Below are 27,326 nucleotides of genomic sequence, written 5' to 3'. Positions count from 1 at the left end.
GCAACCCAGACATGTGCCCTAACCAGGAATCGAACTGTGACTTCATGGCTCATGCCGGCTGGGCCAAACCTCTGCTCTTTTAATTCTCTCTCTCTCTCTCTCTCTCTCTCTCTATCTCTCTCTCTCTCTCTCTCCCCCTTTCTCATTCATTAAAAAAAAAAATTTACAAGAGAAAAAATTTACTAATATGTACTAGGCTTTGGACATACATCAGTGAATTCTAAAAAGACAAAAATCGATGTTCTTTATATTCCATCAGCCTATGCTGCTACTCCTGCAGCACGTTCAACTTAGACATCTGGGTCTGGTAAACAATTATGCTTACATCACTGTTCTAAAGTACTTAGCTTTCACTTACCACCCAGGTGTACAGTTCCTTCTCCACTGTGACCACAGCAAAGTGGGTGTTCCCTGCACACACCTGCCGAGCACTACAGCCACTCCTGATGACATCCAGTTTTTGGGGAGAGGATTTTCCACCACCCCAAACATAGACTTCACTGGTTCGTGATGTTACCACAGCAATGGGTGCTTCAGTCACAGTGCTTGACCTGCCAACAACCCCCAGAACAAAGACACATTTAACATAAAAACTGTATCATAGAAAAATGCTTCCAGTCTGTTCCCTGAGAAGAACTGCCAATTATGGTATGAGAAAGTATGTTCTTTCTTGACAACCTATTTTAACCTTCAATCATTGCAGGCTTTGCAATTCCTGCCTCAGGGCTTCATCACAGCTCAGCCAGATCAGATTCCAGTCTGATCCAGAACACCTACACTTTTCAACTTTTCAACATTCATCATGGTAATGATGTCCACTTTAGCATGAGGGTGAAATTATAGCTTTCCTTTTCTCAGAAATAACTATCTGACATTTAAGCAGATGTTGGCTTCTGAAAGGAGGCCAAAGGCTAATTACCAGGATCAAACAATGCACAGACCCAACAAAGAAAGACACCCTGGTGATAATTTAAGATATATTACTTTTCAAGAGTATCTTGAACATTTACCTTGGTCTCTTTGTAGGTGCATTAAGCAGTGTGACTTTTTCTTCCATCTCTCTACCAAAAGAAAGGCAAAGATACATGAGCAAAATAATATAACCCTATGTTGCACCAGTGTCTCTTTAATATATTTCACAGATTTAATTCTCTATAAACTGTATGTGTCCTATAACATTACAGTACTTTTAGGAAAGAACCCTGATACAACTCAGTTATATAGGCCTGGCTTTAGACAATTCATTAAATACAAGGGGGCCAGCAGTTTGGGGTCATTTGTTTTCTATCTCTGAGAAATGTTCCAGGCTGGAACAGAGAACCTTGAGATCTCTGATGCACACTTTTAAGTACCTGCCAACATCTCCATCTAGTCTGCCCACTGACTCGCCAAATTCAACATCTCTAAATCTCAGCTCATTATCTCTCTCCCATACAACTTTTCTTTCTGACTTTCCTATTTCTAAAACTGCCAACCCCATTCTCCTAATCAACAAGTTCTATAGATTCTCCCTATACGATGTCCTCTATACTCACCCCTCTGTTCCAGTCTCACCACCTTATTTCTAGGCATCTTTACTTCCCACCTGGAATATGATAGCACTTTCTGATTGGTCTTACCACAGTTCCAATCCACTTTACCCAGCCCTATACTGATGTAACACTGACATTATTATTGTTAAGCAACTCTTAGGCTGCCTCTCATCACATGAACTGTCCTCTCATACACATCCAATACTTCTGTACTATATCTTGAATTAAGCACAGTTTCCTTTGTCTGGCACTCAACATTTTTTACCTACCTTTCCAGCCATCCTTCCCTCTATTTACTGCCCATGTTTTAGCCCAGGGTTCTCATTCTGCCTAAATTGATTATAGCTGAATTCCTGGGATGGTCTTAGGCATCAATATTTTTTGAAAGCTTCTGAAATGTTGCTCTTGAGAACCCTGTGACTATAACCACCACTAATCTAGCCAAATAGGACTTAGGGTTTCCTGAATACTTCCCACAACTTTGTGTGTGTGTGCTTCATCTGGAAAGCTCTTTGTCTTACCATTTTTCCATCAAAGTACAAAGTTTTATAGAATATATGTATGTAAATCTACAACTATCTCAATAAAAATTGCAATTAAAATTATAAATAGAAATATTTAAATAAGAGATTAAAATAGTGATTATACTATTGAGAAATAAATCAGATAAAAAATTTAAATGTTAATCAGCCCCAAAGAGTGACACTGCCTGAATATAAACAGAACATAAATGTAAGGTCACACTGCTGCACCTGGAGTATCACACATAATTCTAGGCACTAAAACACTGTTTTGGAAAAGAAGCAGAAAAGATTAATTAAATGACCTAACAGAATAAAGGTACTGACCAAACAGAAAAGATTGTGGAACTAGGTATATACTTAATGTATCTAAAGGGTAAGTTTGAAAAAGAGCATGGTAAATGCCTGAATATTGGGAAGATACAGAAACAAAGAATTGGTAGGGGAGAAAAAAGGGTAGTAAGGCAAAATAGTATAACAGGATGAAATACAGACTAGAACATTTAAGAAGGATAAAGAACACTTCTTCCTTTAAGCAAGGGTTTGAAGCCTCCTGTAGGAGGTGAGGGATAAAGGCCCTCTTTCCTACCTCTAGAGCCCTCTAATAGAATAAATCTCAGCAAACAACCTGTTAGGAATCAATCAAGCTTGACTTTAGGAAATGGGGAAAAGGTATCCTCCAACTCTAACCTACTATCTAAATGAATATACTTAAAAAAAAATGGTCTGGTCCAAATCCACGCTCCTATCCAACAATTATTGAGCACCTTGTGCCAGGCCTTCTTTTAATCCTCACCCCACCTCACTTAATGGAGGAGAAAACTAAGGAACAGAGATGTTAAATAACTTGACAAATATAATGACAGAACTCAGATACAAACCTAAGGATGTCTTCCCTTAATTACTAAAACTCTAATGCCTAACTCTAGATTAAAACTCATAGATGGGGGTGGGAGGTCTTAGGGTCTCATCAGTATAAATTTAGAAGAAATAGCACAGGCTAAGGAGGTAAAAGTCAGGAGCTACCCCCAAATAATAAAGGCAGAGATGTTGGTAAAAAATAGCACCAGAGCGGCTAAGTCAGGAAACACCACCCGCTTTGTGGTACTCTGATCAGATCGCTAATAGTCAACCACCTACGGAAAGACAACAGAGTGACTTTTTTGTACTTTACCTCCTACGTTTCCTGAGAAGGGGGCGATCTAGCAGTTCATCTGCAGTGGGTCTCTGCTCAGGATCCTAAAGAATACAAATGGAGCTAGTTTTAATATAAAGGGTATGGGCAAATGGGATCTAAAGAGGCTTTTTATTTCCTTTTAGAAGGCTATTGGTTAATTATTCAAAGACCACAGTACATTATCCTTTGGTTTTAAAAAACATAATCTCCTATGTCACACTCCATGCTTCATGTTTATCTCATTAACATCAACACTGGTACATGAGTGAAAATGCAACTTCCTCACTTATATTTCAATATATACAGAACGTAAGAATCTTGTGGAGTGCTTGTTACAAATAAAGATTTCTGGGCTTTATCCATAGAGATTCTGATCCAGTTGGTCTGGGTTGGGGCCCATGAATCTTCATAATTTGCTTGTAAATGCTCCAACCATGTCTGTGGTTCAAGAACAATACTTGGAATAATACTGACCCAGAGCGACACTGAAAGACAAACTGTGAGATACTAGAACTATATATATTCTGTACATTAGGAACTCTAAATTACTTCTGACTATACTTTTATAAAATCAAGTTACAAAAATCTTGATCATAAAAAATGGAGCACTACCTTGGCCAGGTTGCTCAGTTGGTTAGAGCATTGCTCCATACACCAAAAGGTTGTGGGTTCGATCCCTGGTTGGGGTACGTACAAGAAGCAATTGATTGATGTTCCTCTCTCACATTGATGTTCCGCCCCCGGCCCCCAAACATATCCTCAGGTGATGATTAAAAAAAAAAAAAAAAAGCATAAGGAAATCCCTTAAAAAAAAAAAAAAGGAGGAGCACAATTTCATAAAGTAATAAAGAATAAAGCATAACAAAATACGAATTTGTTGGCTGAAGCACACAACTATCAGTAATTTCCCTTCTGGGCCTATCCTTCTGGGTCTAGCTACAAATACGTCCTACCTGGGAAAGAGGATGTGGTTTTGTGCAGGTTCACCTATATCAGTGGTTGGCAAACTGTGGCTCACAGCTCGAGAGCCGAGGTTTGCCGCTCTGTTGACTAATGAGTTTGCCGACCACTGCCTTAGGGAAAAACACTTAAAAAACATTTTAAAATGTACTAATGTCTTTAACCTGAAGTCAAAACTTCTGGGTAAGGGTAATGCCTTACGCAGTGGTCGGCAAACTCATAAGTCAACAGAGCGGCAAACCGCGGCTCGCGAGCCGCAGTTTGCCGACCACTGACCTATGTCATACCTCAAACACTAAAGCTGGGAGGAAAAACACTAAACTGAAATCACTATGTAAGTCACACTTACCTGGTCAAGGCATGCATGGACCATTTGGATCAGTTCCAAAGAGTACTGACTAGAATCAACTTCCATGGCCCGGATTCCTTGCACAATCTTCACACACAAGTTGAGTGGATTCTATAACAAAATGACAATTGCATTGTTCTTGGTTTTATAAAGATGGCATTATAAAATACCATTAGGGACTCTGAGATGTCTGTGCTATTATTTAAAGGAGTGGCAATAGTTTTGCATTAGGTCTGACTTATTCTTATAACTATTACTATGCATTATCAACAAGAAACGGTTAGGGATGCACTACTGCTATCAGATAGAATGAAGCCAACTGCCCAACATGGAGATATGACTATGTGGCCAATAGCATTAATATTCAGACTGTATTATAATCTGACCCTTCAACTGAATCCCCTCAAAAAGGTAAGCAAGGCTAGCTATGCTTCTTGGCTTTAAATTCTTTTGCCAATTAATTTGCCTCCTAATTTATATGTCCTAATAATGGATATACAGCTAATAGTATGCTCCAACAGAAAAGGTAGTGAATGATAATAATAAGCTGGTAATTATAATATTACTATTATAATATCATCACCACATTTATAGAGACCAGTATGTATTAGGTAGGCATGTTATGTATTTGATCTTTTTTAACCCTTGCAAACACTACACAAGGAGGTTATTATCCTTACCAATTCAGACATGTAACTTTCCCAAGACTACAGATAGTAAAAAATGAAGTCATAATTCCAAACCAAGTCTATTTGACTCCAAAACTCATTTTCCTTTCACTATAATATTTAGGAGAATTAGATAATACACCAGAATAAGCTTCAGAATTTAGAAAAATAAATAGAGGTCTCATGAAAAGTCAATGAATTTGCATCAACTAACACTTGCATTTTTCATATACACTAATCAGAGCATTTCTGTGAGAGGAATATATATTTTTTATTTGTTATAGATAATAAAATAGAGGATCAAAGAGATGAAGTGATTTGCCTAAGTTCTCACACCTGGTTTGTAAAGGTGATTGGATGTGAACTCACTTTTGTTACTCAAATTGTGGTCCATAGACAAGTAGCATCAGTATCATCTGGAAGCTATCAGCCCTGTCCCAGACTTACTCAAACAGTCTGCATTTTAACACGATGCCCAGCTGATTTCCTATGTTCTCGTGTGTATTAACATTTGAGAAGCACTGTCTTACAATGGGCTTTACTTAAGAAGAAAAGGAAAAAAAACTTAAAGAGATTTGTTATCCATAAGACGATAACAATCTTTAATAAGAGTAAATTTTTCATAAAAAAGATCAAAACACTTTAATGAGTATTATATAATTTGCCTTAGCTTTTTAAAAAAATGATGTAGCTGAAGCATAAGAAATAAAATGGCTTATCTAAACTGTAGCATCACAGTCGATCCTAGAGCCAGTTTTAAAATTATAGTTAACAAATTCAAGCACAGTGCTCGAACTACTTGATGATTATTCAATGGGGAATTCAAATTGGAGATAAATCTGGTCTACAGTATTCTAACAATACAGTACTAAGCCAGTGCCAGGATACTAGTTGTTATTTTTGCCTACAGTTGATTTCTGTTCTAGAAATCAGAAGCTTAGCCCTAACCAGTTTGGCTCAGTTGACAAGAGTGTCAGCCTTCGGACTAAAGGGTCAAGGGCTTGATTCTGGTCAAGGGCATGTACCTTGGTTGCAGGCTCAATCCCTGGCCCCACGTCGGGGGACAGGTGGGAGGCAACCAATCAATGTGGCTCTCTCACATCAATGTTTCTCTTGCTCTGTCTCCTCCCCTCCCTTCCACTCTCCCTAAAAAAAAAAAAAAAAAAAAATCAACGGAAGAATATCCTCGGGTGAGGATTAAGAAAAAAAGCTCAGGGATAAATGAAGTTGATTATCTCAATCAAGTGGTACCATTTACAAGGACAATGTGGAGATAATACATCAACTTACTGTAGCATCAAATGTTCTCTTTAGCGTAAGCAGTTCAAAGATGACGCAGCCTACTGCCCAGATATCAGACTTGAAATTGTATTTGACTCCTTGGCAGAGCTCTGGAGACATGTAATATGGAGTTCCAACAAGCTGAACAACAAAGAAAACAATCAAATAGTAATTTCTTTTCTGGGGTAACCATATTAATATTTCAACAACTAAATTAAATTTCCTAGGAACTAGTGATAACAACCATAAAACATTCATCAGCATATCCCATTATGGTTTCTGTGAGATGATGTCACTATGGGGAGAAATCTTATTCACTTATAAAGCCAATTATAAAGGAACTAGAGGCCCGGTGCATGAAAATTCATGTACTGGAGGGGGTGTCCCTCAGCCTGGCCTGCCCCCTCTCAGTCTGGGAGCCCTCAGGGGCGGGAGGCAACCCGGCGATCAGGGGAAGGTGACACCCCATCACACCTCTGCTGCTGCCACTGCCGGCAGCACAAGCCTTGGCTGGCACTGGTTAGCTGAGCCTCGGGCGGACCTGGGCAGCTGGGTAGCTGCCATCTGAGGCTTGCCTGTGCTTCGGGCCGGCCCTGGGAAGCTGGGGGACTGAGGGACTCCGGAGGCAGGTGTGCCATGTGCCTGCCACCCCGGTGGGGCTGAGAGGACTGGACACTGCCATCTTTGAGGGCGGGGCAATCAATTAGCATATTCCCTCCTTACTGGCTGAGGGCGCCGCCATCTTTGAGGGTGGGGCAGTCAATTAGCATATTCCCTCCTTATTGACTGTGGGCACTGCCATCTTTGAGGGCAGTACAGTCAATTAGCATATTCCCTCCTTATTGGCTGAGGGTGCTGCCATCTTTTGGGCGGGACAGTCAATTAGCATATTCCTTCCTTATTGGCTATGGGCGCTGCCATCTTTGAGGGCGGGGAAGTCAATTAGCATATTCCCTCTTTATTAGATAGGACTAGAGGCCCAGTGCATGATTGAATCATGCACATGTAGGGTCCCGCTGAGGGGGGCTGCCGCGGACACCTGGCTACCCTGCCGTTGAGAGGTGCAGCTGGGTGTCCATGGCAGGCCCCCTCGGCGGCTGCGGATCTGGCCGTTGAGAGGCACCTGCGCCTCTGGCCTTTGAGAGGCACCTGCGCCTCTCAACAGCAGGGTAGCCCCCCTCAGTGGCAGCGGATCCGTGCCTCTCAATGGCCGGATAGGCCACCCCGAGTCCCGCCCCCCAGCCTCCCGCCGCCCAATCGTGGGCGTAGTGGAGTGATGGTAATTTACATGTTACTCTATTATTAGATAGGATAATCTCTGTGGTAAAGGCACTGTGATAATTTGGGAGCCACAACAGCTCTGTGATGTCTGGATCATAAAGGCTTGTAGGCATTCAAGGCCCACTAAGATTTCATACAGATAAAGACATACAGATAAAGACACACTTAGTAAAAGCTCACAAGCGGGGAGGAAGCTGGCAGTGGGGAGAAGGTAAATGAATAAAGTTGTAACTGAAATGCATAGCAATTAAATTTTTTAAATGGCTCAATTTGACATTTGTAATACTAATATAGTTAGTGAATTTCTTTTAAATTTGAAAAAGATTTCTTGAATTCAAGAATGAATTTGGAAATAAAAATGTCTTGAATGTCATGTCTTTCCTAAGATGAGAGACAATGAGTGCCCCATCTTTAATCAGCAAAGCAAAGAAATTTTCAGATGGCTTACACAGCATTTATAATGTTATCATTCCTTCTTTGCATTAACTGGCTAAGAAAAATCAAATCTTGGTTTTATCAGATTATTCTTGATGCAAAAAAATCTACTTAAAACATGATTGCTTCCAGAAGCTCCATATGGCACCACCATACAATCAGACTGAATCCCTGAAGCAGAGAATCTCAACCCTGGCTATCAGTATCCTTGAATGTCTCTATATTGCTTGCAGGCATATTGCAACATTATCAAAAAATATCATCAGAACAAAATTAATTTTTATTAAACCTACATTTTCAAGTTCTTTTTAGGACAGAGAATTGTGAAACCAGTAGAGTAATAATTGGGTTTTATAATTCCTAAAAGGATGAGATCACTGTCCTTAAAGGTCAACTTATGTCTATGCTTTATTGAAGAATGGTCTTTCTTAGGATCAGGTGAGAAGGGAACCCTGCAGTTTAGACTATGTACAATATTAAAGATCAAATTGTTCTCTGGGCATCAGCCTTTATTTGTAATATATGGCTTCTGAACCAGAAAATTTCAAAGGAAACACAAAAAGAGATGTGTAACATCATAAGCTCAAATGTTAAGAGATAAAGTGAAATCTATTAAAGATCTTAGGCTGGAAAAAGGGTAAAGTATTTTGTGGCTTTTTAGAAAAGTCTCTTGTAAGTGTCAGAAAGGGATTTGAGGTCATACAGACAATGCAGACAATGACTCTTGAAAGAACATCTGAGCATGTAAATGCCTGTTAGTGAGCCCAGGAAAAAGACTCCTGTAGATTTGTTTTAAAAGTATGGAGAATTTGCAAGAATACTGAGAAAAGGATGCAATATTTAGGGGGAATAGTTGTATCTCATGGTGCTAGAAAGGAAAAGGAAAAAAATAAGACAAGGGCAACATACACTTACCGTCTCAGCCATGGAATATTCAGAATTAAGTTTCTTTGCTAGGCCATAATCTCCAAGTTTTATCAGGTTTGCCTTGGTCAGAAAAATATTTAATGTCTTTATATCTCTGGAAAAAAAAAAAAAAAGAAAATGCTGGATAGCAAGGCCATACAGTCGATTGTTTTCATCTCATCTACCACAGCCAGGATTAGAGAAAATGAGTGTGTCACCATTGCTCAGACTGCTATGAATCCAAACAACGGTCATCACTTTCACACTGAAAAGGGGACTTGGGAGAGTGAGGTAGAAAATTAAACTTCATTCTCCAGGGCTTCATGGCACAGGCATGCCTCCCATACCATTAAAGCCAGTAAGAAAAGTTAAGAGGGTAAGACAAAAAAATAATTACCTGTCCCAGGTAATTATAATTCCTATAAGGTATACTACTTCTTCAATTACCATGTATGCTTTGAATGAAGGAATATCAAGGCAATCTTAACATTTGGTTGGTGTCAAAGTTTCAAATCTGTTAAGGTAAGAGAAGAGGCTGCCTATCCCCGCAGCAACATGACCAGGCTGTACAGATCACGTAATACGATACTGGCTAGTTTTCTAGAGATGAATTGGCCACATGTTAAACAAGCTGTGCCTGGTTTACACTCTAGCTTCCTTTACTGAAAAATGCAAAAAAAGCAGAACAATATTCTTTGTAACTTTCTTTTGAAAAGAAAATAATATGCAACAGCAGTCATTCAATAGCTATCAAGAAATGTAAGTCAACAATTAATAAACCAACCAAAAAGAAATACTGGTGTAGACACACTAATCTCTGGCAATGGTTAATGATTCAAGGAGGATATAATGACTTTTGACAATAAAGATAAATTTTAAAAAACAGGATATAATGATGCAGCAATGTTCATAATGGCTCTCTCCTATAGCTAGAAATGAACAGAAAACTGTTCCTCCACCCTAAGGTCTAGTACAAGTGTATAATTAATTATACAAAATAAATAGGCCTTTTATTCAAATTAAAAGTACTACCGAATTAAAAACAATGGCCAATTACAGTTCAGAGAAAACATTTATGTGAATTCCAACCAATCGAATACCACTTCTCATAGTGGCTTCTAGGCTTTACTGATGAATTAATGAAATGAACTCTAAAATCTCTCTTAAAAAATGACTGAGCAGTACTTAGCTATTAAGGAAATTCTTCTTACATCACAAACATGGTTTAATTTCAGGAGGAAAATATAACACCCTTTGTTATTCACTTTCCTTTCTAAAATATATCAATGTGACCTGGCTGGGTAGCTCAGTTGGTTAAAGTGTTGTCCTGAAACATCAAGGTTGAGGGTTCGATTCCCGGTCAGGGCACAAACAAGAATCAACCAATGAATGCATAAATAAGTGGAATAACAAATCGATGTCTCTCTCTCTCTCTCTCTCTCTCTCTCTCTCTCTCTCTCTCTTCCCCATATCCCTCTAAAATCAATAAATAAAAAATTAAAAATATACAGATGTAAAAGCCCTGCCTGCTTAATCAAGAAAATATTAGTACTGATGGGAGGCACCTAAGGTAGGGGTTGGATTGGTGGGGAGGAATCAATCCCATATTCTTTCACTCATTACCTATGAAGGATTCCAGCTTTATGGATACAGCTGACTGCTGAAACAATCTGAAACAGGTACCACACCACCATCTGCAGAGAAAAAATAAATTATATTTGGACTGGAAACAAACAAAAATTTGATTTAAACACTTTCTCAAACAAATAAAATGAAAAAAGCTGCAACCAGAAGTTACGATTCAACATGACTTGACCTCTCTTGCTTGTAGGTTGAACAGGCAAAGAAAAGTGGTAGGGGTAAAAAGAAAAAGCAGGTCATCATAAAATAGTTCCAATGTCATTATAAAGTATAGTATGGTGAAGCAGGCTTGTGGAAAGAAATCTGGGAAGAATGCAAAGGTATAGAAAACTGGGCATACCAGTATGCAGTAACAGAACCGGAAAAGAAAGCCCATAGAGAGTCATGATGTGGTAAACCATTTAGGAAGCAGCTATAGACAGCTTCCTTGTTAGAGGTTTCCTTTCTCATGAATATCAACCAGAGCCTGGAAGAAGTGTGAACAAAAGGAAAAAAACCTCTTCATTGTTGGAAGAGTTAATACAGAATCAGAATACAACAAATTACAATTCTAGCTTCCTACCATAGAAATATGAATTACCTCTTCCTCAAACAATTTGTCCTTCTGACGAAGGATTTTGTCATACAGGTTCCCTCCTGCAATTAAACAAGAGATAGGTTTGAATTGCTTAATAGAGATTAAAGCTTGGCTCCTGTATCTACTAGGATTTTAACAGTTAACACAAATGAAGCATTCTGCTTCCTCTCCAAAGGAAATCCCTTCTTCCCTCTTGACTTTTCCATCTTTCAAGTACTGTATCAAAAATATTCTTCAGAGATTCCCCTCCCTAATGGAAGAGGCTCAATACAAAAACAGGAAGTAAGACATTTTGAAAAGAGGAGAGTAAAAACCATTTCTATAGTACCCCAATTAGTGAAAATATATTGAATGTCTTTAAAGTCAGATTTTCTTTTCTAGAACTTCTTTTAAAAGAATCTGCAACATTTTTATAACATCTCTCTCAGTGTGATTATTAAAACAACAGTGATAAAATGTTTTGTATTTACAGGTATATATAAACTTCTTTTTCTTTCCACTGAAAATATTTCCCAAAGTTTAGGGAACACCTTAGACCAGCAATTTTCAACCAGTGTGCAGCGGTACACTGACGTGCCACAGAAGCACACTGGTGTGCTGCAAGAACTTTTAAAACATTCAATACCTGACTATTTAGTCAGGGCACTAACCTCTTTTCCCTCAGGTTGTCAAATAAAAAAAATGACAACAACCAACACAATAGTATCTGGTGTGTGTGAATCGAAATTATATATTTTTTTTTGGTCAGATTTGCAAAAAATATATTTTTGATGTGCCACAGAATTCTGTAATTAATTTATTTGTGCCTTGAGATAAAAAAGATTGAAAAATCGTTTCCCTAGACTGTTTCTAATCATTACTCTCTTTACTAACTCATTACTGCAGAATAAGTCTGAATTTGCTTCTCCCTTTCCAATTAATCCTATATAATAAAGAGCTAAAATGGTAATACACTGGACAGTGGAATGACCTTCCAGAACGACTTTCCAGAACAACCTTCTGGAACAACCAGTGGGCGGGGCCTCGAGGCAGCTGGGGCTGTGAGGGCCGAGCCCCTTGCATGAATTTTGTGCATTGGGCCTCTAGGACAGACTATAAATGATCATGGGTCATTTTATTTCCTACTTGCAAATATAACTTACACTTTAGCCCTGGCTAAGTTTCACAACTTTCTCCTCCTTTTCACCCCCCGGTAATTTAGTAACTAGAAGTTTCAATAAAGGTACCATTTGTTCTAGATCTCCTAACCACAAAGGAAGTTAACTACTTGAGGCTTCTGCTACTTCAGAAATCTCTATTACAATCTTGTGCACGTAGGGTTGATCAGAACCAGGACAACCATGATATACAAGAGTCTAGACAAGAAAGTTAGAATCTAGGAGCTTTCTCTTAGAGATTTAGAATGAAGAATATGGTGAGACCACTATAGCATGCAGCTCAAGAAAGGACTGAGGAGATTCTCTTATGTAATAAGAAGGATACTACTTAGTACAGTATATATCAAACATTTGCTAGATACCAAGTACAATGCTAGGGTCTTTACACATTCATTTAATACAATAACCCCAGGATGTATGTTATGAACTGTTATCAACAAACTTATAAGCTGAGACACAGGAAAGTTAAGTTTCTTGTGCAAGGTTACAGAGCTAAAGTCATGAAGCTTGGGATGTGGGTTCAGAGTCTGGACCATACTGCTATCTTACAAGCAAAATGGTCCCAAGAAATCAGAGACCAGATAAATAAGGCCATGCTTTACTATATTATCATTTTCATTCAGTTATGACCTTTGGACCACTTCTTAATAGGATAGCTTTCACTGAAGTCAATATAAATCAGTATCACTTATAAGATTTCATTATGCCTTAGCTGGTTTGGCTCAGTGGCTAGAGCGTCAGCCTGCGGACTGGAGGGTCCCAGGTTCGATTCTGGTCAGGGGCACATGCCTAGGTTGTGGGCTTGATCCCCAGTAGGGGACCTGCAGGAGGCAGCCAATCAATGATTCTCTCTCATCATTGATGTTCCTCTCTCTCTTTCCCTCTCCCTTCCTCTCTGAAACCAATAAAGAAATATTAAAAAGATTTCATTAAGTATTTTATCAAGCCACAGTATGTCTCTAATGCCTAACTCATGTCATTTCATGAGAAAAAAAACACCTTGAAAAAATGAATGTAAAATCCAACTGAACATATAATTTGAAGATAAAACTATAATCACAAGGCAGAATTTGAGAATGTAGGAAAAAATCCCTCCCTTTATTTTGTGCATCACTTCAAAACTCTGCAGGGCCTGAACTAATTCTCTACACTCAAGAAATCCATTTAAACTTCTTATCACTGTATTTGTCTTTTCTTTTTCAATCCACTTTAAGGTAAGTATGAACAGACTGTCTTGCTAAAGGAAGTCCCACTGAATTCTACCTTACCATTACAATATTCCAGCTCAATCAGCAGGGTGGTATTGTCCATGAAGTGATTGTAGTAGGCAATAATGTTGTCATGCTGCAGCAGTGCCAGAATAACAATCTCATTCAAGGCATCCCGTCGTTCCTTCTCTGACAGTCGGGTCAAATCAACTTCCTTCCACACAACCAATGAATCATCCTACAACACAGCAACAGAGTTATAGTGTTTTCCTCTTGCCTGGTAGCAAATGAATCCACACATGGATCTGTAAACCTAGAAAAAAAAAAAAAAACCTTCCTAAATGGGAAGAGACTGACTGTTTCTATTTTTTCCTTTAAACAAAAATCATGAACAGACTTTCAAGGTTCCGCATACAATTAAGCATCATAATTTGCTGCAGAACCTTATTGCTACACTTAATTTGCATCATGTCAATTCCATGTAAAAATATGGGATGGAAGTAATCTCAAAGATTCTGTTGAATGACTGAGTGACATTACGACAGACTGTTAGTTATGATGAGCATTGTAGTAGGGCTAGAATATTGGAGAAATAGAGAACTGGAGAGTAGTTATCTATGGGTGACCAGTTTCTTATAAAATGGAAATTAAACTTGCCTCTAATATTATCAATTTAGATTTCTCTAGTGATTTTTGTATACCCTTTCTGGATTAAGAAGTCATAGCTAAGCCCTTTGAGTTCATTTAACTCATGCTGCCCATTTTGCAACTCTATCTCCTGTCACTTTTATGTATTACATGTTTTTCTCTATTCATGAAAACTTACCTGCAGCTCCCAATATCCTCTTTTATAATATCTCTAATTCTTCCCTGACACTGCTCCCCAGCCCAGGAACATCTCTGCCTAAACAACCCTCCCCAGACTTTAACATGACTCTGATAGGCCATTAAATCTTTTTGGGAAGGTCCTAATGAACCTTCTGCTGTACATTTACTCAATGCAACCATTCCCTTCATTTTCAGAGGTCATACCCTGAAATGATTTGTCCATTCTTTTCATATATACATACAACTTACATGTTATTTGTTTACTAACTTGTCTTTCCATTGAAATAGAAGCTTCTTGAAGGAAAGAGCTGCTTCTAATTAAATCTTTGTAAATACACAGATCTAATAAATATTTGGTGATATGGATAATGTTACATAGTTTTTGGAAAGTGTAATTAAATTTAACTTAAAATGTCAGTAATTAAGTTCAACATGATAATAATGGAAAGGCACAGGGAAAGAGGTATAGAACTTTGTTTAGCCAAAGATTTACTTCTAATTTAAGTGAGCAAGTCATTTAAATATACTTTTGGTTTCTTTAACTATAAATAGGTACACTAATGCTCATGTCCTCTTTCTCATATTATGAGTACAAATAAGAAAACAGAATACTGTCTGGCTGATGTGGTTCAGTGGTTGAGCATTCACCTATGAGCCAGGAAGGTCAAGGTAGGATTCTTGTCAGGGCACATGCCCCCTTTGGGCTCCATCCCCAGTAGGGGGCGTGCAGGAGGCAGCCGATCAATGATTCTCATCATTGATGTTTCTATCTCTCTCCCTGAATCAATAAAAACATACCTTTAAAAAAAAGAAACTAGAATACTAACAGTAACTTAACATCATACATTAATGTGAATTAGGATAAAAAAGAACACGTAAAGATACTCTCCCGCAACCACCTCTCTCCCGCATCTTTCAGCCTTAAAACTAGGTTAGCTTGGAACACACACAACTACAGATGGATCACTGATGGATGAATCAGCTCCAGTAACCAGCAAGTTCTCATTAAATGCTTACCTATCCTAAAGCTTAAATTTTGAGGCTTTATTGATCAAAATCAGTTTATGGTTAGTTTTTGTAAGTGGAGTCACCACTTCGGGATTTTAGTTAGTACACATTGTGAATTTAAGGGTCAGTGACCCACGGATCTCTTCCAAGAATATGTAGGGGTGCAAATGTGGATGGGGCGATTATGTTCACATTAGATTCTCAAAGGAGTCCTGGTGCCCCTCTAAATTAAAACTTACTGGCTTAGAATATAACAAAAAAAAAAAAAAGTATTATCCAGGCATCAAGCTGCTGGATAAACACTAATGAAGAAACTAACACACCACGACCTCCCATCGGATCTTCAAGAAAAATCTCCAAAAAAAAAAAAAGAAAAAAGAAAAATCTCCAATTGAGTGTTCACCTCGGAACTTACAGATAAAGGCAAAGATACGGGAGCTGCCTTTGCCATGGGAATTTTGAAGCTATGCCCATCCTCCCCACCCTGACCTTGGAGAGCTACACAGCATGAGAGGAAGTGAAGTTTTGACAACACCTCACATTCACATATCACTTTAATTTTACACTTTGTAAAGCATCGTCGCTTAACCCTCCAAAGAACCTTTCAAGTTTATTCTAAAGGGAGGTATGCCTAACCCCATTTTATAGATGGGGAAACTAAGGCTACCAGAAGGTTCAATGACTCGCTCCGTTCCCCGGGTTAAACAGAAACGACCAGTCAGGAGAGTGCGGTGACTGGCAGCGGGGGGAGGACCCCCGAGACAGAACCCTGCGGGCGCCCCGCGCCAAGCGAGGACCCGGCGCCGGGCGCGGGGAGCCGGGCCGCTACCTCGGTGCGGCGGTACAGCGTGGCCTCGCCGAAGGCGCCGCGGCCCAGGACGCGGATGGGGAAGTAGTGCAGCTCCTCCTGCTCCGCCGCGCCGCCCGCTCGCGGCCCCGGACCGGCGCTGGGCCCCGGGCCCGAGTCCCCGCCACCCCCGGACTCGCTCCCAAAGTCCGAGTTGATGGAATCGCAGTGTCGCTCGTACTCGCCCAGCACCGACATGGCGGCGGCCGCGGGACCGGCCTGCGTGTCACCAGGGGCGCCGGCCGCGCGGCGCTTCGGTCGCTTCAAAAGGCAGCCCGCGGCTCGGTCAGCCCCGCCACCCCGCGAGGTTCCATGGTGGCCCCAGCCTCCTGACCCGGAAGCAGTTGCGGGTGCTTCCGGCCCGGCGGGGTTTCCTCCGCCCTCGCTGGCCCACTGCCTAAGTCCGGGGCCAGGGCTTCCCTTCCTCCCGGCTGGCGGGGCAAGGGAGGCCTCGCTTCGGGGTGGGCCGGCGCGTGGGAGCGACCGCGTGGAACCGTCGGGCTCCGGCAGGAGCGAGGGGATCACCGACGGGTCTGTAGACTACTTCCCCGACCCCTGGCCAGGTCCCGAGGCAGCTTGGAAGTCCGCAGTTCGTCCAGCCTCATCTTGGCGCCTGGCCTCTCTCTGGGCAGTGATTGGGGGAAGCAGTCCCTTCCAAAGGGAGATACTGTAGGAAGCGGACGTATTTGTCTCCTGTCATCTTAAGAGTCAGTGGGTGCACCTTTCTCCCGGGGCCACCCTAGGTCCCTCCCACGTACACAACTCCAGAAACTTGTTAAGCCAATTCTCCTGACATGCTTCTTATCTTTTTTTTTTTTTTTTTTCATATTTAGCATTCTTTTGTCTTTGACCATCTGAACTCATGCAACATTCTTGGAGAAGTAGGTGTCACTGTGTTTGGGGGTGGGGGATCTCCCTGGCCTCAGGCTACTAAGAGAATTGCAATACCGTGGGTAAACGTGTTCCATCAGTTATGTGACCTTGGCAGCTTCACACCTCCAAGCTTATTTTTTGATCTGTAAAGTTGGTAATATGATCTGCATCAGAGAGATAACAGCTAACGTTTATAGAGTGTTGTGTTCCTAGCACCGTTCTTAAGTTTCGTTTTGTTTTTTCATGTCATCCCCCTTAACCCTATTATTCCATTCTACAGAAGGAACTGAGACACAGAGAGGTTAAGTAACCTGCTCAGGGTTACAGTAAGGGGAGCTGGGAGTCAAACCCCACAATCTGGCTCCAGATCTCTTCACAGAGCAGGATGTGTTGGGGCTAAGAGGAGGGTTACCTGGCTGGAGGACAGGGTGCATGTGGGGTAGAAGAAAGAGACAGGGCCTCAGATATAGTTTTATAGTTTGGCTTTTCCTGTGGGCAATGGAAAATTATTGGAGATTTTAAAGGAAGTATATGATTAGTATGACTATATGTCCCTAGTTGCTGGGAAAGTCCCAATTTATACCTTTCCCCTTACCCCAGCATAATAGAGCCTTCTTCTGCTCAAGTGCCCAGCTCAGACAATAAACAATATGGTCACCTTACATAAGATCCAAGTTATATTTTACAAAGAACTCTGATGACAATGTGGAAGACAAAGACTGGAGGCAGGAAGACCAGTTAAGAGGCAATTTATATTCTAAGAAGAGGCACTAAGGTGCTATCAGTGTGGAGTGGAGGTGAAGAGGTCCAGGTTGAAGAAATCCATCCAAGGAACATTTAAACTTTGTGATCAGTCAGGAGGGATATGGTTGTAGAGGTAAATGTGAGAGTCCAGGAAACACTTCCAGGTTTTTAAGTAGGTGATAGTGACAGCAAATTAGAAGAAGAAAATTGGTATAATGGGGTGAGGGCTAACTAATCCTTTCACATTTCTCTGACCTCTTTACAGTTCATCAGCATTCCTTTTAAAGTACCCTACACTCCGCATAACATTGGGTCTGAATAGGAGAGTAAAAGGGTCTTCTGTCTCCTTTGATCCAATGTTTCTGTTCTATTAGTGTACCAGCCTTTATAATGATGGTCTGCTTACACTGTGCTTGCACTTAACTAAACCTTTTTCACATCCAGTCAATCTAAAATAATACAGTTCATGGTTAGACCTTTGGCCTGTGGACTGAAGGGTCTCAGGTTTGATTCTAGTCAAGGGCATGTCCCTCAGTTGTAGGCTCAATCCCTGGCCAGGGTTGGGATGCCTGCCAGAGGCAACCAATTGGTGTGTCTCTCACATCGATGTTTCTCTCTGTCTCTTCCCTCCCTTCCACTCTCTCTAAAAATCAAGGGAGAAAAAAATATCCTCAGGTGAGGGTTAATAACAAACAAAAAAAATACATAAAGTACCACAGCCCTCCCACCAGATCACATCACTCCTTATTTTCTTCACAATGCTTATCTATAAAACTAGAGGCCTGGTGCACGAAATTCGTGCACGGGTGTGTGTGTCCCTCAGCACAGCCTGCATCCTCTCCAATCTGGGACCCCTCTCACAATCCAGGACTGCTGGCTTCCAACTGCTCGCCTGCCTGCCTTCCTGATTGCCCCTAACCACTTCTGCCTGCCAACCTGATCACCCCCTAACCACTCCCCTGCCAGCCTGATTGATGCCTAACTGCTCCCCTGCAGGCCTGGTCACCCTAACTGCCCTTCCCTGCAGGCCTGGTCACTCCCAACTTCCCTCTGCTGGCCTGGTTACCCCTAACTGCCCTCCCCTGCAGGCTTGATTGCCCCCAACTGCCCTCCCTTGCAGGTCTGGTCCCTCCCAACTGCCCTTTCCCGCTGGCCATCTTGTGGTAGCCATCTTGTGTCCACATGGGGGCAGTCATCTTTGACCACATGGGGGCAGCCAGCTTGTGTGTTGGAGTGATGGACAATTTTCATATTATTCTTTTATTAGATAGGATTAGATAGGATAAGAGGCCTGGTGCACAGGTGGGGACTGGCTGGTTTGCCCTGAAGGGTGTCCCAGATTAGGGTAGGGGCTCCCTTGGGACGTGGGGCAGCCTGGGTGAGGGGCCTGTGGTGGTTTGCAGGCTCACCACGCCCCCCGGTGACCCAAGCAGAGGCCCTGGTATCTGGTATTTATTTATCTTCTATAATTGAGACTTTGTAGCCTTGAGCAGAGCCAAGCCTTCTGCTTGCTCCGTGGCCACAGCCATTTTTGTTGGGATTTATTTATCTTCTATAATTGAAACTTTGTAGCCTTAAGCGGAGACCAAGGCAGGCCAGGGCTGCAGGAGCTTGGCTTCCTCCATTGCCGGGGAAACCCAAGCCTCCTGCTCTCTCTGTGGCTGCAGCCATCTTGGTTGGGTTAATTTGCATACTCGCTCCTGATTGGCTGATGGGCGTGGCTTGTGGGTGTAGCTGAGGTATGGTCAATTTGCATATTACTCTTTTATTAGATAGGATACTGATGTCTTGTTTATGTTTACTTTATTGGCTATCTTCATTCATTAGAATATAAGCTCCATGAGAGGATTATGTGCTCTTGTCCACAGCTATATACCATCAGGGCCTCGAAAAGTGCCTGATAATATAGGCTTAAAAATTATTTGTTGAGTATCATGTTGCTATTGTCTTGTATGCATATAACATTTTTTAACCTAAATGCAAGACTGACTGATAACCCATTACATTTTATTTTGTAGGTTCCATTCCAGAGTTCTATATTGTACAGGTATTTTTGAATTTTCAATTTATTCATTCAACAAACACTGAGTACCAACTTTGTGCCAGATGGTGGGTTACAAGAGAGAACAAAATAAACATGGTCCTACTCTCATGGAGCTCACAGTCCATATAACAGACAGATAATGAAGTAATTGTAAGGATAATTGTATATAAGTTATAATGTATAAGATTTCTAGAAAGGCATTTAGGAGGGACATTTTTCCAAGACAAACTTAATGGGTTAGTGAAGGCTTCCTGGAGGGCTGTTCAAAATGTAAAGTCAGTAATGGCTAAACAAAGTAGGAAAATAATTCTGGATAGAGATCATTCCAGTCTACGGCCATACCACCCTGAACGCGCCCGATCTCGTCTGATCTCGGAAGCTAAGCAGGGTCGGGCCTGGTTAGTACTTGGATGGGAGATCATTCCATTTACCTCCTTCTATTAATTAGAAGGCACTTTGAGGATGGGTATTGCTTATTTACTGGGTCTACTCCAGAGTTTAGTTCAGTTCACTAAAAAGGATATTCAATCAATGTCTTCTTGAGTAAAAAGAATGGAAAAAACAATCACTTAAAACCAGAAGTGTTGACTTTCACTTTAGAGAAATTGAATAGGGTTCAGCCAAAGCTTAAAGCTTCATTTTTCTGGCATCTCTGCAATGATAATTTCTATAATTTGGTTAGCCTGATATTGTGCATTGTTCTACTTACAATGCATTGATATAAGCTTAACAGACAAATGTCCCATTCCATCTTAAGAGGATACAGAACAGAAACACTCATGTTCATTTCTTCTTCAAAATGGGTATAAATAAAACTAAATGATCTGACCTTTGAATATTCATAAGTCCAGAAAAACTCAACATTCTAAAGACATAACTGATTTTAAAGCGCCTTTGGTCAAAAACAGATATTTCCATGTTATATTTTAACAAGTGAACAGTTAAGATGCTATATAGCAAAAGTTCTCACTTATGAATGCAGATCCCCAGGGGCCACAGAGTTACTGTAAAGATTAAAGAAAAAAAAAAAAAGATTGAAGAATCTACCAAAGCACCAAGCAAAATCTATACCTCCATGGTCTGATCTGACAGCCACTAGCTACATGCAGCTATTGAACACATGAATTAGGGCTAGTCTGAATGGAGAAGTGCTGTAGCTATCAAATGCATACTGGATTTCAAAGATTTTATATGAAAAAACTAGAGGCCCAGTGCATGATTGAATCATGCACGTGTAGGGTCCCCTACACGCTTTCGCTTTCGATCGTGGGGGAGCTGGGTGCCTGTCCGCCGGTGTGGCGGAGGCTTCCGAAAGGCCTGGTGCCGGAGCAGACAGGCACCCAGCTCCCCCGCTTTTGATGGTCCCCGGTGGGACGTGAGCTCGCTGCCCCAGAGGCCCCTTCTGTTTCGCAGCACAGCCATGGCGCAGACGCTGAGCTCGCAGTGGCACGGAGCTCAGTGTCCCGCTGGCCTAATCGGCTACCCCGGCCACCCCAAGTCCCGCCCCCTGCGCCTCCCGCTGGCCCAATCGTGGGCGTAGTGGAATGATGGTAATTTACATATTACCATTTTATTAGGTAGGATAATATATCTCATTTATCATTTTAATATTGACTACACATTAAAATGCTGTTTTGAATATATTAAACTAAATACATTATTAATTTTATGTTTTTAATGGGAAAAAGTACTACCATTTAACAAGTATATACTGTTGAAACTATTAAATTTAAATTCGTTGATAAGTTCTGCTGTATTATGTTCTCTGAAAGTAAAACTTCAATGAGAAATAAGACATTTCTGATGTTAAATTATTTATACTCAGATATTGGGAACCATTACTTTGTATAAATTCACTGGCAAATTACCCATTTTTCTGGGTACTGGAAGTGGAGGGTCAGCCAGTGAGCGTGCAAAGCTCTTCAGGTTGCTCTTGGAAAGAAGCTTTATGAAAAACTAGAGGCCCGATGCACGAAATTCTTGCAAGGGGCTCGGCCCTTGCAGCCCTGGCTTCGTCTGGAAGGTCATCCGGATGGTTGTTCCGCTGTTCGGCCATCTGGTCTAATTAGCACATTATACTTTTATTATTATAGACTAATGGCCCTGTGCACGGTGCACATTAAAAGGGAATTAGAAGAAATATTTTAATATTGCTATTTGCCTTTTCTCTATAATAGAAGTGTCAGAGATGAAAGAAAATTAGTAAAATGTATATGAAAATCTCCCTCCTATCAGTCTGGGGCACACCGCAGGACCCAGAGTCAAGTCCCCACCCACCTGTGCGAGACCCAGACCCTGCCGGCCCCAACCCTGTCAAGACCTGCAGGGTGGGGGGGCACAGCCTCAGATCTCCTGGCTCGGTGCCAGGCAGGGGGTGCAGCCTCAGGTCCCCCATTAAACCCCACCTGTCAGGGGGTGCAGCATCAGGTCCCCTTTCAAGCCCCGCCTGGCGGGGGTGGGGGTGGGGCATGGCCTCAGGTCTCCTGTCAAGCCCCACAAGGCGGGGGGGGGGGGGGGAGAGGGGAGGGGACACACAACCTCAGGTCCTCCGGCCCAGCGCAGAGGTGGGGGGGCGCAGCCTCAGGTCCCCGGGCCCCGGGGCAGGAGGGTGTGACAACTATTTGCATAATAGCTCTTTATTATATAGGATGTTCAACTGCAAGTAAAAGGAGAAAATGGCCTTTACTTGCTGGAGTGAGGTTTTGCATAGATGTGATGAGCCAAAATAAGCAAGTTCTGAGGGGTTCTAAATTGGGAGAGGTATTTTAAGAAAGGAGGGCAAGGACGAAGGTTCTCTATAGCAGGGATGGGAACATCTGGCCCATGGGCCATATAAGGCCTGTGAAATCATTTGTTTTGGCCCTCCCAAGGCATTAGGGGTGAGTTAATTAAATATTTGATCAAATATAGCAGGCTAGTTTTTACACTGATAATTTCGTATGGCCCTCGAATGATGTTATATCCAAATGGGCCCAGCCGGTGTAGCTCAGTGGTTATGTGTCAACCTATGAACCAGGAGGTCACAGTTTGATTTCTGGTCAGGGCACATGCCTGGTTTGCAGGAGGCAGCTGATCAATGATTCTCTCTCATCATTGATGTTTCTCTTTCTCCCTCTTCCTTCCTCTCTAAAATAAAAAAAAAATATATTTTAAAAAATCCAAATGGCCCTTGGCAGAATAAAGGTTCTCCACTCCTGCTCTAAAGGAATAATTCCAGTAGCAGTTTCTAAAAGAGGGAAACTACAGAAGATTGCCTGGCTTTCAGACCCTATTTGGTCTTTCTCAAGGTGTATAATTATTTTTATATACATTTATAAATTTATATATAAAATATAATAAACTTTTGCTAGCTCATATAAACTTTATCTATCTGGAGTAAATTATGGATAATTATATTTTTTCTTTACTTTATCACATATAATTTGCCATATGTTAAAACTAAGGAATGTGGAGGAATTACTGCCAATCCAAACAAAGAGGTACTCAAGAGTAACAACAGAAAAATACACCTACAATGGTTTCTGCTAGCCTTTATTTGAGAAAATTTACACAAAAATCCCCATCCAACACAAGTGAATCTGTATAAATCCCACATGCTTCTTTCCATTAAACAAACAGAAAAATGGTTTATGACAATGGTATAACAAAGCTGACTTAAACCGCATCACTCTCATCTATATTTTATACACCCTGTTGAAAAATAGGCTCAAGAACAGAGGGAACCAGATAACATCCTCATTTTAAAATCTAATTTGCTCTTGCACTAGCCTTTTATCAAAGGCAAATAAATTTACTTTTTTGATAACATCAAGTTATAATACCAATGAACCAAATAATAACAATACCAAAAACACAAATGTTCTCATTGATAGTTTTGGCATGAATAAAAGGAAAGGACATGAAAGGATTTTTAGTTTCATAAATCACATTTGGGAACAAAAACATCAGCAAAATAAAATATTTGCCTATTCTATTTTCTTCTTTGACATTTTGTCAGAGCAGAGTACGATCACCAACTAAGTAGCTTTCATTGCTTGTAAAAAGAGGAAAGGCACCAGTCAGAAATATGAAAGCGCATCTTATTAGACCAATGGTACAAAACTTCACCGTTAAACGTCTAAGGAAATTTTAACCCACAAATTTGGTCATTCTCTTCACTTGGATGTATCTTCTGTCGTTTAGTAATGTAATATCACAGATAGATTTCCTCTACATCTGCTGCCTTTATGACAAGGATTTTGCTGCGAGGTCCTCAAAGGTAGTTCTTATCAATTTTTAACAGCAGATGGCGATGTTGCACAAATTAAGGAACCACTTTTATGCCACACCAGAGAAATGCATACATGGAGTCAAAAGAAGAGGGGAAAAGGCTTTTGGGTTCACAATAGCTGGAACATTAACAGAACTGCCTGAGATTTTAACAACATAACTCACTCCCTCTTCCACCTTTGGACTTTATCCAGGTCATCACCGCAGTGTTCTGTTAATTCCAACATGCTGCTGCTTAACTGCAAGCTGCACGGCCCTAAGTCCTATACTTCTTGCCATTGTGATTAGACAAGCCCTGTAACAACAGTTGGCAGGGTTTTAAAAAGAGAGTGCAGAAAGGATGAACTCCTAGCTCCTTTCCTGGGAGCAGTGGGGAAAATTTCAAGTGATAGTATTTTTCATAACTGTTTACAAACATGGTAATTTGTATCCACATTATTTTTATCAGTATTGGCCTTTAGGTACCTCATACTCATAGTGATTCTTGGCTTTGCTTTCACAACATGTATTCTCAAGTATTTACTGTATTCATGATGATCCTTCCAGTGTTGTTTTTTTAAATACATCATATGTCTCGGGGACATATAAGGGTCAGGAATTAACTCAGTGGCTGGCCATATAAGATTTGGTAAATTTTCTAATTTTTTCCCTTGGTACCTGTTATGTTAAAAATTCAAGCAACCACATATCTGACAAAGGAGCCGTATGTAGGATATATAAAGAATGTTCAAAATTCATTAGTATAAAGAATAATCTAATTAGAAAATGGGCAAAGAACATGAACAGATATTTCACTGAAGAAGCTATATATGGCAAATAAGCTCATGAAAAGATGTTCAACATCATTAGCCATTAGAAAAATGCAAGTAAAAATCTTAATGAGGTCTCATTACATACATTTATCAGAATGACTAAAATAAAAATAACAGCAAATATCGGTGAGGATGTGAAGAAACCTGATTGGTCATACATTGCTGGTGGGAACATAAATAAAATGGCACTCACTCTAGAAAAAAAGTAGGGCGGTTTCTTAAAAAAATTAAACATGCTTACCATACAACCCAGCAATTGCCCTCTTGAGAGCATTTATCCCAGAGAAATGAAAATTTATGTTCACATAAAAACGTGTACATGAACGTTCACAGAAGATTAGTAATGGCCCAAAACTGAAAATGACCCCAATGTCCTTCAATGGGTAAATGGATAGACAAAATGTGGTACATCAATACCATGAAATACTACTAAGCAATAAAAAGGAACCAACTATTGACTTCAAGGGCATTATGCTGAGTGAGAAAATTTAATCTTGCCCTGGCCGGTATTGCTCAATGTTTAGAATGTCAGCCCTTGCACCGAAGGTCAAGGGTTTGATTCTTGGTCAAGGGCACGAACTGGGTCGCAGGTTTGATCACTGGCCCCAGTTGGGGCACATGTGGGAGGCAACCAATAGATGTGTCTCTCTCACATTGATGTTTCTCTCTCTCCCCTTCCCTCCATCCCTTCCACGCTCTCTAATAATCAATGGAAAAAATGTCCTCAGGTGAGGATAAAAAAAAAAGTTAATCTCGAAAGGTTACATACTATATAATTCCATTTATATCAATGGTTGCCAACCGGTGGTCCAAAAGGTTGGTGACTGCTGATTTATCTAACATTCTTGAAATGACAAAATTAGAGAGACAGAGAACAGATTAGTGGTTGCCAGAGGTTGGGGCTTGGGAGTAAGGAAGGGAGGTGGCTGTAGCTATAAAAGGGTAGCAAGGGATCCCTGTGATGGAACTGTTTTCCATTTTGTGGTGGTGGTCACATGAATTTACATATGTAATAAAAACTGCATAGAACTAAATACACATAAATACACAAAAAGAAAATTCAAGCAGTTGAGCACAAATGTTTTAATTCTCTAAAATGAAAAAGTTTTTAAAGAGTTATCTATAGTTCAAAGCTCATTTCTATGAGGTGTCACATCCATCACCCTTTTACGAGACATAAAATTAAGGAAGGACACCTCCAGAAGCTACCTAAACATTTCAGCTAACGGTTAAGATAAAGTTAAGGGTGTTTTCACACGGAAATCCAAAGAGGACAATGAGAATGAAACAAGTTCCACATGGTCATTCAAATCTTGGTAAAGGAACTAGGGTGGAAGCCCAAGCTGGTGAGCAAGTGGGAGAAGGAAAGAAAACATGGTTCAAACAGATCACATGAGGAAACCCAGTACAAATGCTGGCTTTGGCATTATCTAGGTAACCCCTATTTTTTTTGTCACAGGTGACTCTATTAAGTCCTATTGTTGCAAAACCAGTCCAAATCCTATCAAGTTAAAAAGAAGTCCCTCAATGACTTGTTGGGTGTAGGTGGTAACCCATGTCCTCCCACACCAAGAGACATCAGTTCTGGCAAGTAAGTTCCAACGTGCCTTTATGGTGCTGTTGATAGGATGCCTTAGGCCAGGCACGTCCCAGTGATGTTCTGCTGGCTGAGATACAAGGTGGGAGGAGAGTAGGCCTTATTACTCAATCAACTTCTTGGCCTTGAAGAAGCGGCGAAGGTAGAAGACCTGCCAAGTGGCTAGTCCAATGAGACAGAACATTGAAAAGATGCTGAAGTATAGGACCCGAGTGTTTGTTGATTCTAAAAAAATCAAAACAAAAACATTGTAAATGTAATGAAATAAAGCTCAGCAGGCTAAACGATGGCCAGGGAGGAAAGGCAATTAATTAACTTCATTCTGTCCCTAGGTCTAAGAGTAGGATTTCAGTTAGCTTTTTCTTAAATTTTCATTATTCTATATATAAATGTTAAAAATTGCAAAGATTAGCTCTAACCGGTTTGGCTCAGTGGCTAGAGCATCGGCCTGCGGACTCAAGGGTCCCAGGTTCGATTCCGGTCAAGGGCATGTACTTTGGTTGCAGGCACATCCCCAGTAGGAGGTGTGCAGGAGGCAGCTGATTGATGATGTTTCTCTCTCATTGATGTTTCTAACTCTCTATCCCTCTCCTTCCTCTCTGTAAAAAATC

At 40.8% G+C, this 27,326-nt stretch overlaps 2 protein-coding genes across 3 annotated transcripts in view; both read right to left on the bottom strand.

Annotated features, from left to right (window-relative positions):
* The window catches only part of NEK9 (NIMA related kinase 9), a 38,934-nt gene extending 22,042 nt beyond the window's left edge, over positions 1 to 16,892 (bottom strand). Inside the window, exons 1-10 of one of the 2 annotated variants that reach the window (XM_054715908.1) lie at positions 16,359 to 16,892; positions 13,754 to 13,931; positions 11,332 to 11,387; positions 10,734 to 10,804; positions 9,120 to 9,225; positions 6,498 to 6,629; positions 4,540 to 4,650; positions 3,228 to 3,292; positions 1,011 to 1,061; positions 359 to 551 (exon numbers count right to left, since the gene is read on the bottom strand). In XM_054715908.1, coding sequence (XP_054571883.1) covers positions 359 to 551; positions 1,011 to 1,061; positions 3,228 to 3,292; positions 4,540 to 4,650; positions 6,498 to 6,629; positions 9,120 to 9,225; positions 10,734 to 10,804; positions 11,332 to 11,387; positions 13,754 to 13,931; positions 16,359 to 16,574 — 1,179 coding nt within the window. In that variant the 5' untranslated portion in view covers positions 16,575 to 16,892. The remainder of the gene's footprint in view (positions 1 to 358; positions 552 to 1,010; positions 1,062 to 3,227; positions 3,293 to 4,539; positions 4,651 to 6,497; positions 6,630 to 9,119; positions 9,226 to 10,733; positions 10,805 to 11,331; positions 11,388 to 13,753; positions 13,932 to 16,358) is intronic. The other variant, XM_028141366.2, reaches the window with a different exon arrangement.
* Positions 16,893 to 23,552: 6,660 nt separating this feature from the next.
* TMED10 (transmembrane p24 trafficking protein 10) overlaps positions 23,553 to 27,326 on the bottom strand; it is a 40,458-nt gene continuing 36,684 nt past the window's right edge. Inside the window, exon 5 of the mRNA XM_008138818.3 lies at positions 23,553 to 26,940. Coding sequence (XP_008137040.1) covers positions 26,819 to 26,940 — 122 coding nt within the window. The 3' untranslated portion in view covers positions 23,553 to 26,818. The remainder of the gene's footprint in view (positions 26,941 to 27,326) is intronic.

Source organism: Eptesicus fuscus, chromosome 5 (assembly GCF_027574615.1).
Source record: "Eptesicus fuscus isolate TK198812 chromosome 5, DD_ASM_mEF_20220401, whole genome shotgun sequence".
NCBI classification, from domain to species: domain Eukaryota; kingdom Metazoa; phylum Chordata; class Mammalia; order Chiroptera; family Vespertilionidae; genus Eptesicus; species Eptesicus fuscus.
Note: the sequence above shows the minus strand (reverse complement) of the source record. Positions and strands in the feature narration are given on the sequence as shown.